A 12931-nucleotide genomic window follows, 5' to 3' on the forward strand; every position below is an offset into this window, starting at 1 on the left:
GCGCTGTCCAAACCCTCCCCGAGCTCGCTGGACTGAGCTCCTCAGAGCCTGGGAGGCACCAGGAACTCTTCCCCAGGGCAAAACAACTCTGCCAAAGTCCCTGGAGACCCAGACCCACCTTCACAGTTGACCCCAGAGCTGTCCAGGGAGAATCCTTTCTGGCACTCGCAGTTGTAGCTGCCCGGGGTGTTCAGGCACTGCCCTTTGGCTCCGCACAGCGAGGGCTGAGCTGTGCACTCGTTGTTGTCTGCAAAACACCCACGGTTTTGGGGGGGGGGGCGCCTGGAAAGTCTCTCTCCTGGGCTTCAAACTGACCCCTTGGGGACGTTGTGCCCATGGAAATGTCCTGGTGCTGCCCAGGGGAGCAGGGAGTGGCTCTACTCACCGATGCAGGACGAGTGGTGCTGAGTGAAGCCGGGGGGGCACTTGCAGTTGAACCCCCCGATGATGTTCACGCAGAGGAACTGGCAGTTGTGCTGCTTGGTGGAACACTCATCCAAGTCTAAAACAAAAAGGAAAAAGCGTCTCATTTTACCTCCCCTGAGGTGGATACACCTGGACACTCCGGGACCAGACTCAGGAACAACACCCAGCGTTCTTCTGCGAGAAGAACCAGCCTCTCCCCACCTCACTGGGGACACCTGGAAGGTGCAGAGGTTTTTCCCTGCCCCCCCTGCGACCCACAGGTCCCAGAGTCTCCTAGATCCTTAGCCCAGCCTCCTCCCAGCCTGCCACACGGATACTGGGAGAGGCTGGGCACAGCCTTGCCCTGTGGCTGAACAGAAGGACCTGAACTGTTCTGCCACATCCCCCACCGAGTGCCAGAGGTGAGGGCAGGGGCTCTGCTCCTTCTGGATACCTTTGCAGATCTTGCCATCCTCCTGCAGGATGTACCCTCGGGGGCAGGAGCACTGGTAGCTGCCTTCGGTGTTCTTGCAGATGAAGTTGCAGGGTTTGGGGGACTGGTTGCACTCGTCCAGATCTGCCCTCGGGAGACGAGACACATCAGCAGCCACAGGGACAGGACCACCCCCTTGGAGCGCTCAGGCTGCCCAGGAGCTCCTGGACACACGGTGATCCCGGGTTTTGTGGTCAGATATCCCTGTGGATTCTGGCACTTCCCAGGCAAAGGGCCTGTTCTCACCCTCCAGGAAGGCACAGATTTTGGAGTAGCGCCTCAGTTTGAGGCAGCACAACAAATGTAGGAGACCCTCTGTGATTCCAGGGGTGCCCTTTTATATCAACACCTGCATTCCCCCCTCGGAGCTCAGCCTCTGGCAGCACCAAAGGCAGGTTTGGCTGCTCCCAGATTTCACCTCCAGATCCCCATCCCTGCGGCTCCCGGGGTCAGACAAGACCAGGAACCTCATTTTTAAGGAGTCAAACAACATGCAGAGATGACTTTGAGGTGCCAGAGAGCCACAAAACAGGAGCGAGGTGTCCAGAGCCCCGCTACGGACACGCAGGGCTGCACAGCCAGAGGGCAGGGCAGCTCCCAGCTGGGGGCTACAAAACCCTCTCTCTGCCTGCTAAAAAGCAGGGATGGCAGCCAAGAGCTGCCCAGGGACAGGGAATTCCTCTCCCAACTCACCCACGCAGGCCGTGCCCGTGATGTCAGCGGTGTAGCCCAGCCTGCAGTGGCAGCGGAAGGAGCCGATGCTGTTGATGCACTGCCCATTCTTGCACAGGTTGGGCAGGACCTTGCACTCATCAATGTCTGGGGGAGGGAGGGAAGGAGCTGTCACAGTGCCAAGGCTGCCTCTGTCCCCGCTGCCAGCCCTGTGCCAGGGCAGCTCTGAGCCCCCGCCAGAGCTGAGAACCCGCCCGGAGAACCTCGCAGAGCATTTGTGGCTGCTCCAGGCTCTGTCCCACCTGCACCCACATCCCCAGCTCACCTCTGCCATCAGTGGAGTATCCTGGGCCGTGGGGACACATCTTCTTGTACTGGGCAGTGCCAGGCAGGGGGCAGAGCTCGCACTGGGGGCCCCAGCTGCGCCCGCTGTTGCAGCAGCACTCGGATTTGGTGACCAGGTTGCGGTTGGTGGAGGACATCTGGCACATGGTTTGCAGCACCTCGGTGAAGCAGAACCCCTGGCGGGTGTCTGGGTGGAGGAAAGGGGGGGATGTGAGGTCAGGGGTGATGGAACAGCCTGAAGGTCATAGAGTTCCAGCCCTGGTTTGGGCAGGGACACCTCCCACTGTCCCAGGTTGCTCCAACCTGGCCTTGGACACTTCCAGGGATGGGGCAGCCACAGCTTCTCTGGGCAACCTGTGCCAGGGCCTCCCCACCCTCCCAGGGAAGAATTCTTTCCCAATATCCCACCTAACCCTGCCCAGGGAGGAATTCCTTCCCAATATCCCACCCCACCCTGCCCTTTGCCACACGAATCCGCTCCCCCTTGCCGTGTCCCTCTGTACCCTCGCCACGAGTCCTTCTACAGGTCTCTTAGACCCCCTGAGCCCCCAGGAAGCACCACCTGCCGCTCCAGGCCGGGCAGGATTTGGGCATTACCGATGCACTCAGTGCCAGAGGGGCTGACTTCGAAGCCCTCGTTGCAGTCGCAGCGATAACTCCCCGCGGTGTTGACGCAGCGGCCGTTGGGGCAGATCCCGGGCTTGGTCCGACACTCGTTCTCATCTGGGAGGGAGGAAAGGAAGGAGGGAGAGAGAGAGAGAGAAAGAAAGAAAGAGAAACCCACAAAGAATTGGCGAAGAACCAGTTCCAGCTTTCCATCAGTCCCTGTGCTGCCGCTCACTCTGAAATGTCCTCCCAGAGCCCTCGAGGACCATTCCCACACCAGCTGGGAGACACACCCACCTGCCCTGGACCTCCCCCAAAAAGCAAGGGTGGCTGAAATTCGGCTTCCCTGGCCTGCAAATGCTCCACCTGCGCTGGCCAAGCTGCTGGGCCAGCAGTGGAGCTGGTCTGGCACCGTGTCCCTGCTGTGCCCGAGGCTGAGCAGGGCTGGGCTTGCCCAGTGCTGCCCCTTCCCAAAGCAAATAAATCACTGCAAAGCAGCTCAGGACAGACATGGAGAGACCCAAAGGAAAGGCCCCCACCCCGTGCTGGACTCTGATCCACGTGGGTCAGGGGTGAACAGAGGTTTGTGTGCGAAGGCATGACCGGCACACACAGGAGGTTCCAACCCACGGGAGGAGCTGTTTGAACACAAACTTCCACGGGCAGTGCCTGGCAGGGAACTATCTCCATGCCCCTGGGAGGCCCTGGCAGCCTGCTGTGGTACCTGTGCAGCCCTCTCCATCGGGCCTGCGCTGCATCCCCGGGGGGCAGATGCACATGAAGGTGCCGATGAGGTTCTTGCACAGCATCCCCCGGGACTCGCAGTCGTGCAGCCCCTCTGCACACTCATCCAGATCTGCAAGAGAGACCCCATCAGAGCTGCCCCTGCCAGCCCTGGGGGGGCATCAGAGTGCCCACTGCTCCAGCAAGCCCTGTGGCCTTAGCCCAGGCTGGCTGGGGCACAGCTGATAAAATCATAGACTCATAACATGGTTTGGGTTGGAAGGGACTTGGAGGCTCGTCCTGGCCCACCCCCTGCCACGGGCAGGGACACCTTCCACTGTCCCAAGTTGTTCCAACCTGGCCTTGGACACTCCCAGGGATGGGGCAGCCACAGCTTCTCTGGGCAACCTGTGCCAGGGCCTGCCCACCCTGAGAGCAAAGGATTCCTCTGCGACAGCAAGAGCAGGGGGGGTGACAGTGGGCACGTGGCCGAGTTCAGGGGCTGGGGAGGGTGTGGGAGATTCCTGATGGATGCAGGAGGGGCTGTTACCTCTGCACATCCTCCTGTCCTCCCTCAGGGCGTATCCAGAGGGGCAGGTGCACTCGTAGGAGCCGAAGGTGTTGATGCAGCGGAAGGCGCAGAGCAGGGGGTTCAGGGAACACTCGTTGATGTCTGAGAGAAGGAGAGAGGAGAGAACTTGCCCTGGTGCTGTTGGGGACAGGGCTGGGCCTCCCCAGGACAGACCCACCCTGCCCTGTGCGTTCAGCTCGGGAGAACTTCGTTCCACCAACGCTTCCTGCCATGAAAAGGCACCCAGAGGGGTCCCCCCCACAGCCTGGGTGGCACTGGGAGCGAAGGGGCAGCCCCCTAGCAGCGTTACCTTCACATGTCATCATGGGCCCCGGCTCGAAGCCCTCGTCACAGGCGCACTCGAAGCCTCCCACCACGTTGGTGCAGGTGCCGTTCCCGCAGGGATTGCCGATGGAGCACTCGTCGGTGTCTGGGGACACGGGACATGTCATGGGGGGGTCAGTGGGGTGGGAAGGGTCGGGGTTGGTCTGTCCCTGCAGCCTGAGTAGGGACAGACCATCCTCCTCTGACACAGAGGGCGTGGAAGGAGGGAACAGGGCTCCCACCCACCACACAGACCCCACCCATCACCCAGACACTCATCCGCCACACAGACCCTCACAGACACCCACCCACCACACAGAGCCTCTCCCAGGCAGCCCCTGGCCCCCCACGCAGCCCCAGGCAGACCCTCACCCACGCAGTTGACCCCCGTGTAGTCCAGGTTGTATCCGAAGGGGCACTCGCAGCGGAAGGAGCCGTCGGTGTTGATGCAGGCCCCGTTGATGCAGACCCCCAGGTTCTCCGAGCACTCATTGACATCTGCAGGGGAAAACAAGGGGGATGAAACCTCACCCAGCCACCAATGCCCCTTTCAGGGCTCACACAAGACACTCCAGGTGATCCCTGGAGTTTCAGACTCTCCCTCTCCAGACTTGGGGGCTGAACCTCTGGTGAGCAGCTGAGCTTGGGGGAGACCCCAGACCTATTTCTCCCACCCCTTCCCTGCCACTGGGATCCAACCCTGCTCTCCAGCAGCCCAAGTCTGGTTGTTTTTAGGCAGCAACACCCCCCCAAGCCCAAATTTCTTGTCCTCCCCAAACCCAACCTCACCTTCTCGGGTGTCACCTGGGCCTGGGATGGCTCCGTGGCCGTACGGACACAGCTCCTGGAAGGCAACTGGAAGCAAGCAGGAAAGCAAGATCTAATCACAAGGGGATCCCACTCTTGCTTCTAGAGGAAGCTTGAGAACCCACAAAATCCCGTCTGGCTGGAAAAAATCTGTGCCTGCCTCGGGTCTGGAATCATGGAGTCAGGGAATCATGAAGGTTGGAAAGCCCTCTGATGTCATTGAGTCCAGCCATTAACCCAACACCACCATGTTCACATCTCCAGGTGCCACATCCACGTGTTTTTTGAACACTTCCAGGGATGGAAGAGACCCTGGGCAGCCTCTTCCAGTGCTTGCCCACCCTTTCAGTGAAGAAACTTTTCCTAATATTCAACCCTGGCACAACTTGAGGTTGTTTCTTCCCGTCCCGTCACTTGTTATCCAGGAGAACAACCCAACCCCCACTGGGCCACCACCTCCTTTCAGGGAGTTGTAGAAAGAGCTGTGGAGGCCCTGAGGAAACCCCAAACCCTTGTCCAAAGCCCTGGAGAGCACCAAGAGCAGATCCAAAGCAGAAATAACCCACCTGGCTGCCGGAGGAGCCCCAGGAAATTCTGCAGCCCAGGCCGGGCTCCCACTTCCCCAGGCAGTTCTCCCCGGGATGGACAGACCCCCTTTGCTGGACACCTCACCCTTTCCTGGCTTTCCCCCCACATTCCCAGCATTCCTACCGTTGCCCTCCTGAGGGCACAGCTCGCAGGGATCTCCCCAGCCCTCCCCTGGCATCTTGCTGCAGCAGCACCGAGCCTTGGTGGTGTTGAAGGCCTTGGGGACGGAGCACTTCCCGTTGTCGAAGCGGGTGAAGCAGAAGCTCTGGCGAGTGTCTGCAGGGGGAGGGGACGATGGGGACAGTTCCATGGTCATGCAGAGGCCCAGGAGGTTCTGCTCCCTCCCTCTCTCCCCAGCAGGAGCAGCTGCACTCACCGAAGCAGCGGCGGCCGTTGTCAGACAGCACGAAGCCCGGCGGACACACGCACTGGAAGCTGCCGGGGGTGTTGGTGCACGTCCCAAAGAGGCAGATGTTGGGCTCCTCTTCGCACTCGTTGATATCTGGGAGGAGCAGGGACACACAGAGCACCCAAAGGTCACCCCTTTCCTCGTGAAAACGAGGTGAAGGGGATGCCTGGGAGCTCTGATGCATCGTCACCACGTCCCCAACCTCTAACCCTCCCTCAGAGAAAATGGCACAGGAAACCTCCCGAGCCTTCTCTGCCACAGGAGCACATCCTGCACGGCAAGACGGTATTTGGGGGTGGTGATGCCCCATCCTGCTGATGCCCCAGCCCACCCAGGAAGAGCAGGGCTGCTGTGGGGACGGCCCAAGGTGGCCACGCGTGCACGGGGAGGGGGGCGGAGATCCAACGTTACCGATGCAGTTGTCGTTCTGCACCTCGTAGCCCGGGGGGCAGATGCAGCGGAAGGAGCCCTCCAGGTTCTGGCAGGTGCCCGGGGAGCAGGTGCCAGGCAGGCTCACACACTCGTTGATGTCTGAGGAGGAAGAGAAACACCCGGTGACGGGGTCTGTGCCCACCTCAGAGGACCTGCTGTGCCCAAAAGGCACCAGGGAAGCAGGGAAGACATTTCCCAGGATGGTCCCCTGGGCACCCCTGGTACAACTCTGCGGGTTTTAGGGGCGTGGGCAGAGCGTTTCTCCTCACTGCACATGGAAAGGTACAGGTTTGACTGTTCCCTGCCTTGCTGGCAGGGAGATGAAGGCAGAGAGGGACTCGCTGGGCGCTCAGGTGACCAGGTTTTGCTTCCAGAGGACTTGGGACTTGTGAGCAGAGGACTTGTGAGAGGTTCTGGAGAACCCACCGCTCAGCTGGCTGCGACGGGCTCAGCCTGGGGCCCACATCTCCCAGCAGACACTCACCCACACAGTTCTTCCCGTCGGGGGTCCGGTCGTACCCCTCCTGGCACAGGCACTGGAAGGAGCCGACGCTGTTGATACACTGGCCGTTGCGACACACCTGCCCCACCAGGGATGAACACTCATCAATGTCTGTGGGAGGGAGAGAGGACAAGCAAAACAGGAAGAGATGCAGAGCATGAGAGTGTCACCCCCACCGGCCCTGCGCCTCTGGCACGTACAGACCCCCCCACCACCACCTCCACCCGCCGCTGCCGCTCACCCCACCCCGCGTGCCCACGTGGGACACTCTGCGCTGGTGGCCAGCAATCCCTGGGCTCAGGATTCCAGGGAACTCACCCATGCAGTCGTTGTTGTGGGTGAGCTCAAAGCCAGGGAAGCAGAGGCAGTTGTAGGAGCCAACCGTGTTCTTGCAGGTGCCGTTTCCGCAGGGCTGTCGGTCGCACTCGTCGATGTCTGCGGGGACAAGGTCACCGGGGTCGAGTGAGGCGACACTCCTGGGCGTGTGGGCAGCGCCCAGGGGGCTGCACAACACCAGGGGGCAGCCTGAGGGGACGCCGGAGCCCTTGGCACCGCTCAGCAAAGTGTCAGAGACAACTGCCGTCCTTCCTCGTGTCTGATTCCCACACGGTGTGTGGCACCAAACTGAGCCAGGAGCAGCCTGTGGCCCCAACTGACCCATGCACATGGTCTGCTCCCCCGTGGCCTTGAAGCCGTTGTGGCAGATGCAGACGTAGCTGCCCTCGGTGTCCACGCAGTCCCCGTGGCTGCACACGTTGGGGATCTCCTGGCACTCGTTGCGACCTGAAACGAAGCGAGGCGGGCACTGGTGAGCCGAAAGGGTGGGAAGGGCAGAGCCCTCCCTCCCATTTCTGAGAGGTGGCTCCATAGGGAACAGGAGCAGAAGGACAGAACGTGCCCAGTTGGAAGGGACCCACCAGGATTGTTGAGTTCAGCTCCTGGCCCCGCACGTAAACCACGAGATTTATGCACTCAAAAAACCCCAAAATTACATGTAATTGGAAAATGTGGCCCAAGTTGCACTTCACAGTGACCTTTTCTCATCCCTCAGGGGCCCACACTCCTTGGGAATTGCACCAGGAAATCCAGATATGCCACAGTCACAGCACAGCCAGGTCAGAGTCCCTGGGAGTGACAACAGGGCAGCACTGGCAGGGTTGGGTTGGAGATCAGGAAAACGTTGGATATTAGAAAAAGAGGGTAGTTGGGTGCTGGAACAGGCTGCCCAGGGCAGTGGGCACAGCCCCAGGGAGCGTTTGGATGATCCCCTCGGGCACATGGGGATGGTCCTGGGGCAGGGCCAGGAGCTGAACTCGATCCCTTCCACCTCAGCACATCCTGCAGTTCCACGTGCTGTGCCAGCCCAGCCCCCCCGGGCAGGGGAGTGGGCAGAGGGGTGTGTGAGTGTGGAATAGGTGGCACAGGGGTGCCCTCTTACCCACGCAGGCTCCACTGGGTGACAGCTTGTATCCTGTGGAGCACTCGCACCTGTAGCTGCCCGGGATGTTGATGCAGTCGGCGTTGCGCTGGCACAGGTTCTCCCCGCTGCTGCACTCGTCGATGTCTGTGCCAGGAGAGGGAGGGAATCACGCCTGGCACCAGGGATTGCCATCCAAAACACCAGGGGAGGGGGTATCCATCAGGATAAAATAAATTCTCCCACTGTTTTCAGCATTAGAAAGGGGGCGTTGCTTCAGTTTTAGGGAGCGCAGGGGGTGGCCCCACACAGAGACCCCTCCCCACTTCCCAAACTTCTCACTGTTTATCCATTGTCAGCAAGGAAATCAGTGTGAATTCCCTATAAATTCTCTTCATTCTTTGCAATGAAATCAGTGTTAATCTCCTATAAATCCTCTTCATTAATTGCCTATCAATTACACAATTCCCTCCATTAATTAGCATTCTATCTCTGTACTGCTTATTGATTTCTGGCTTCTCGTGCCCACGTTTGCAGCCTTTTTTATTCTCTTTTTTTCCCCCAGACAGAGTCTCAGTGCAAATGCTGAATTATCTTTATTGGTTTCTTCTTTATTTCTGGTCCATAAATTCTGCATTCCTGGTGTCCAGTTCTCAGCAGTATTTCCCTTCCCCCCCAGGCTTTGGTCACTGGAGTGTATCAAGGTTGGTTTAAGCAAAACTTCACGTTTCAGTGCTTTTCCCACCAGAGCAATTACACTGCTTATGATTAATGAAACCAATTCATTAGAAAAGTTATCAGGACAGTTTCAGCATTTCCAACACTACTGGAAACTCCTGGGAGGGCTGGAGGGGCTCAGTGCAGTCAGCTGAGCTTTTAACCCTTGCCTTGCTCCAAGCTGGGTGGATTTTCAACCATTTCCTACTGCTTTGTGATTAAAAAATAACGGGAATTTTAGTTTGAAACACTGGTGCTTGCAAACTTTTGCTAAAAAAAAAAAAAAAATCTAAAACACAGGACAAGGGGGGGAAAATCAAGAACATGAATGTAAATCAGCATTTTTTTGATCTGGCCGCTGAGGCGGAACAACGAAGATTTCAAGGAGGGTGGGATTTACAAAATCGTGGAATATCCCGAGTCAGCAGGGACCACCAGGATCACAAAGAGCAACAGGACCCCCCCCCAAAGATCCCAGCACGTGAGAACAGGCAGACTCTGTCTGACAGCCCTCAACCTGCTGCCCCCGTGGGGTGGGGAGGTGGCGGAACCCCCACCCTCGGGTGCCCCCCACCCTCCCCGTGTTACCTTCACAGATGAGCAGGATGTTGTTGTAGCTGAAGCCGATGGGACACTCACACCTGAAGCTCCCGATCTGGTTGATGCAGACGCCGTTGGTGCAGATGGCCGGGATCTCGCTGCACTCGTCGATGTCTGCACACACACACACACACAGACAAAGAAATCACACCCCCCTGAGCATCCCGGCGGGAAAACTGGAATTCTGGCATGGCTCTGGGGTCCCTGAGCGTGGCTGTGCCCAGCACAACCCACCAGCAGCCCTGTGCTGATACCCTCCGGGCAGGGGAAATTTGGGAAGGGAAGGCAAGGATTTGTTTACTCACCAATGGGTTTCCCCGTGTGGATGTCGATGATAAATCCAGGGGCTTGGTTCCCACACAGGATCTGGTACTCGGCTGGAATGGGAATACCCAGGTCAGGGCCGTGCCCAGTGGGCACAGAGGGTCCAGCTGTGGCTGGATTTGGGGGTCTGGCAGGCAGGAGGGGCTCAGCACGGAGCCACAGGGTAACCCAGACAGGGTGTTCTCCCTTGTCCCCCTCCCCTTGGCACTGGCTGTGCCCCGAAGTGCACGGGAATGTAGCCTTAAAATCCACATTCAATGACAACCTAAAGTATCACAAAAATATTGTATAAAGTTCTAACCCCTCTACAGTTCAGGATTCACATTTGGAAAACACCCCTGTGCATCCAGCATGGAACAACCAAGGGCTTTTTTTTGCTTCAAAAAGAGTTTTAGAGCGTTATTTTTCCGGCTTTTAGGCATCAGAATCCCTGGAAAAGCGAGGGGGCAGCCAGGGAATGAGGTGACTTACGGCTGGCAGGGGTGGGACAGGGCTCACAGGGCTTGTTCCAGGCCTTGCCAATGTTGTAGGAGCAGCAGCACATCTTCTTGGTCATGTTGAAGGACAGCTCGTTCTCGCACGTGTCGTTGTAGTTGCGGTAGCAGACGCTCTTCCTCATGTCTGCAAAGGCAGCACAGGCAGCATTCCCGCCCTGGAATGGGCACTGCCAGCCCTGGGCATGGTCCTGCCAGCCCTGGGAAATTGGCCCTGACAGCCTTTGGAATGGCAGCTCTGGGAAGGGATTCTACCAGCCCTGGGAATGGGTCCTGCTACCCCTGGGAATGGGATCTGTCAGGCTTGGGAATGGGAGCTGTGCCAGCCCTGGGAATGGGTTCTACCACCCCTGGGAAGGGTTTCTACCAGCTCTAGGAATGGGTTCTACCGCCCCTGGGAATGGGTTCTACCACCTCTGGGAATGGGTTCTACCAGCTCTAGGAATGGGTTCTACCACACTTAGGAATGTCAGACTTTGGAATGGGAGCTGTGCCACCCCTAGGAATGGGTTCTACCAGCTTTGGGAATGGGTCCTGACAGATCTGGGAATGGGTGCTGTGCCACCCCTAGGAATGGGAGCTGTGCCAGCTCTGGGAATGGGTTCTACCACTCCTAAGAATGGGTCCTGCCAGCTCAGGGAATGAGTTCTGTGCCAGCCCTGGGAATGGGCCCTGCCACCCTTTGGAATGGCAGCCCTGGCAGTGGGTTCTCCCAGCCCTGGCAGTGGGTGCCAGGCGGTGAATCCCAGCTGAGCTGCACCCCCTGAGCCCGTGGCAGAGCCCAGGCAGGGCAGGGCAGTGCCACCCCCTCCCCAGGGCCCAGCCCCTGCCGTACCCATGCAGTTGTTCCCCCCGTTGACCTGCATGTACTCGGGGGGGCACACGCAGGTGTAGTTGCCCAGGGTGTTGTAGCAGGTGCCGGGGCCGCAGATGCCGATGTGGGCAGAGCACTCGTCGATATCTGCCAGAAACAGGGGCCAGAGGGGGGGTCAGACCACCGGGCACTACTCAGGAGCCTCGAGAACATTCCAGGAGGAGTGACAGTGGGTCAGAGGAGATGAGGAAGGAGAAGAGAAGATGAAGAGATGGGGTTTTTTTTTTTGGGACCTCCGACTCCAATTTTCGTGTTGGGGCGTGGTGAGGGCGGGGCTGTGGGAGGGACGGGTTTGGAAGCGGGTGGAGCAGATGAGGTGATGTCCAGATATTGTAATTAGATACGGAATATTTGTAACTAGAAACTGAATATTTGTAATTAGAAACTGAATATTTGTAATTAGAAACTGAATATTTGTAATTAAAAACTGAATATTTGTAATTTGAAACTGAATGTTGCAATTAGAAACGAAATATTTGTAATTTGAAACTGAATATTGTAATTAAAAACTGGATATTTGTAATTGGAAACTGAATGTTGCAATTAGAAATGGAATATTTGTAATTGAAACTGAATATTGTAATTAAAAATGAATAGCGTAATTATCCAGGGGATAATTATAATTAAAAACTGAATATTGAAATCTATCTTGAGTATTGTAATTAGAATGTAATATTGTCCTTAGAAATTGCAGATTTTAATTAATATTTGTAATTAGAAATTGCATATTGAAATCAGACACTGAATGTCGTCATTCGAAACTAAATACTGTAATTAGAAATGGAATTTTTTAAATTAGAAACTGAATATTGCAATCAGAAACTGAATATTAAAAATTGTGTATTGTAACTAGAAACTGAATATTGCATTTAGAAATTTCACATTGTAAATTAGGCATTGAATACTGCGATTAGACACTGACTATTGCGATTAGACGCCGAATATTGCAATTACTCATTGCTTTAAAGCTGTAAAGCCCGTGCCATGAGGGGGGCACAGAACACTCCAGTGCACCCTCAGTTTTATCTTTTAACGCCCCAAAGAGCCCAGGGGGATGATTTTGCCCGGTTTGGAGGCCTCGGTACCTTCGCAGATCCGGGTGTCCTCGTTGAGGTAGTAGCCGAGGGGACACTCGCACTGGAAGCTGCCGAAGGTGTTGACGCAGTTGCCGCCCTGGCACAGCCCCGGCAGCTCCTGGCACTCGTCGATGTCTGGGGAGGGAGAGCAGAGGGAGGTGTTTGTTGGTTGGTTTGTTCGCTGCCTGGCACCCCGCAGGGTCCATCCCAACACCTCCTGGAGCCCATCCCAGGGGAGCACATCCTTTGGAGGGCATCACCTTCCCCCGGGCACAGGGCCCGGGATAACTCACCCTCCAGGATGACGGTGATGGGGTTGGGCCGGAATCCTTCTCCTCCAGGGCACAGGGTCTTGTACTCGGCTGTGGAAGAATCAGTCAGGGGGGGAGTCCTGAGCTTGGGGAGCTCCCAGGAATGTTGTGAAGGAGGGGGAGGGAGAACCATGAGAAACCCGGGAGAAACAGGCCACGAGGGTGGTGGCAGAGGGAGCAGCCTGACTCCCACGGCCTGCCAAGCCTAATTATCCGTCCTGGCTCTGCCTGCCCACTCGAA

The 12931-nt window shown here is 57.3% G+C and overlaps 1 protein-coding gene across 2 annotated transcripts in view; it reads right to left on the reverse strand.

Annotated features, from left to right (window-relative positions):
- Positions 1 to 12931, reverse strand: part of LOC114068843 (fibrillin-2-like) — a 70454-nt gene that overhangs the window by 3364 nt on the left and 54159 nt on the right. For both annotated transcript variants that reach the window (XM_027905243.1, XM_027905241.1), the window contains 24 exons: positions 12673 to 12741; positions 12389 to 12514; positions 11265 to 11390; positions 10407 to 10556; positions 9917 to 9988; positions 9600 to 9725; positions 8316 to 8441; positions 7535 to 7660; positions 7196 to 7312; positions 6860 to 6988; positions 6355 to 6474; positions 5911 to 6036; positions 5658 to 5810; positions 4929 to 4994; positions 4512 to 4637; positions 4126 to 4245; positions 3795 to 3917; positions 3246 to 3377; positions 2513 to 2638; positions 1896 to 2102; positions 1592 to 1717; positions 860 to 982; positions 386 to 502; positions 119 to 247 (listed from right to left, as the gene is read on the reverse strand). In XM_027905243.1, coding sequence (XP_027761044.1) covers positions 119 to 247; positions 386 to 502; positions 860 to 982; positions 1592 to 1717; positions 1896 to 2102; positions 2513 to 2638; positions 3246 to 3377; positions 3795 to 3917; positions 4126 to 4245; positions 4512 to 4637; positions 4929 to 4994; positions 5658 to 5810; positions 5911 to 6036; positions 6355 to 6474; positions 6860 to 6988; positions 7196 to 7312; positions 7535 to 7660; positions 8316 to 8441; positions 9600 to 9725; positions 9917 to 9988; positions 10407 to 10556; positions 11265 to 11390; positions 12389 to 12514; positions 12673 to 12741 — 2961 coding nt within the window. The remainder of the gene's footprint in view (positions 1 to 118; positions 248 to 385; positions 503 to 859; positions 983 to 1591; positions 1718 to 1895; positions 2103 to 2512; positions 2639 to 3245; positions 3378 to 3794; positions 3918 to 4125; positions 4246 to 4511; positions 4638 to 4928; positions 4995 to 5657; positions 5811 to 5910; positions 6037 to 6354; positions 6475 to 6859; positions 6989 to 7195; positions 7313 to 7534; positions 7661 to 8315; positions 8442 to 9599; positions 9726 to 9916; positions 9989 to 10406; positions 10557 to 11264; positions 11391 to 12388; positions 12515 to 12672; positions 12742 to 12931) is intronic.

Source organism: Empidonax traillii, unplaced genomic scaffold (assembly GCF_003031625.1).
Source record: "Empidonax traillii isolate 1590-97213 ecotype Southwest subspecies unplaced genomic scaffold, ASM303162v1 scaffold1133:size178786, whole genome shotgun sequence".
NCBI lineage: Eukaryota > Metazoa > Chordata > Aves > Passeriformes > Tyrannidae > Empidonax > Empidonax traillii.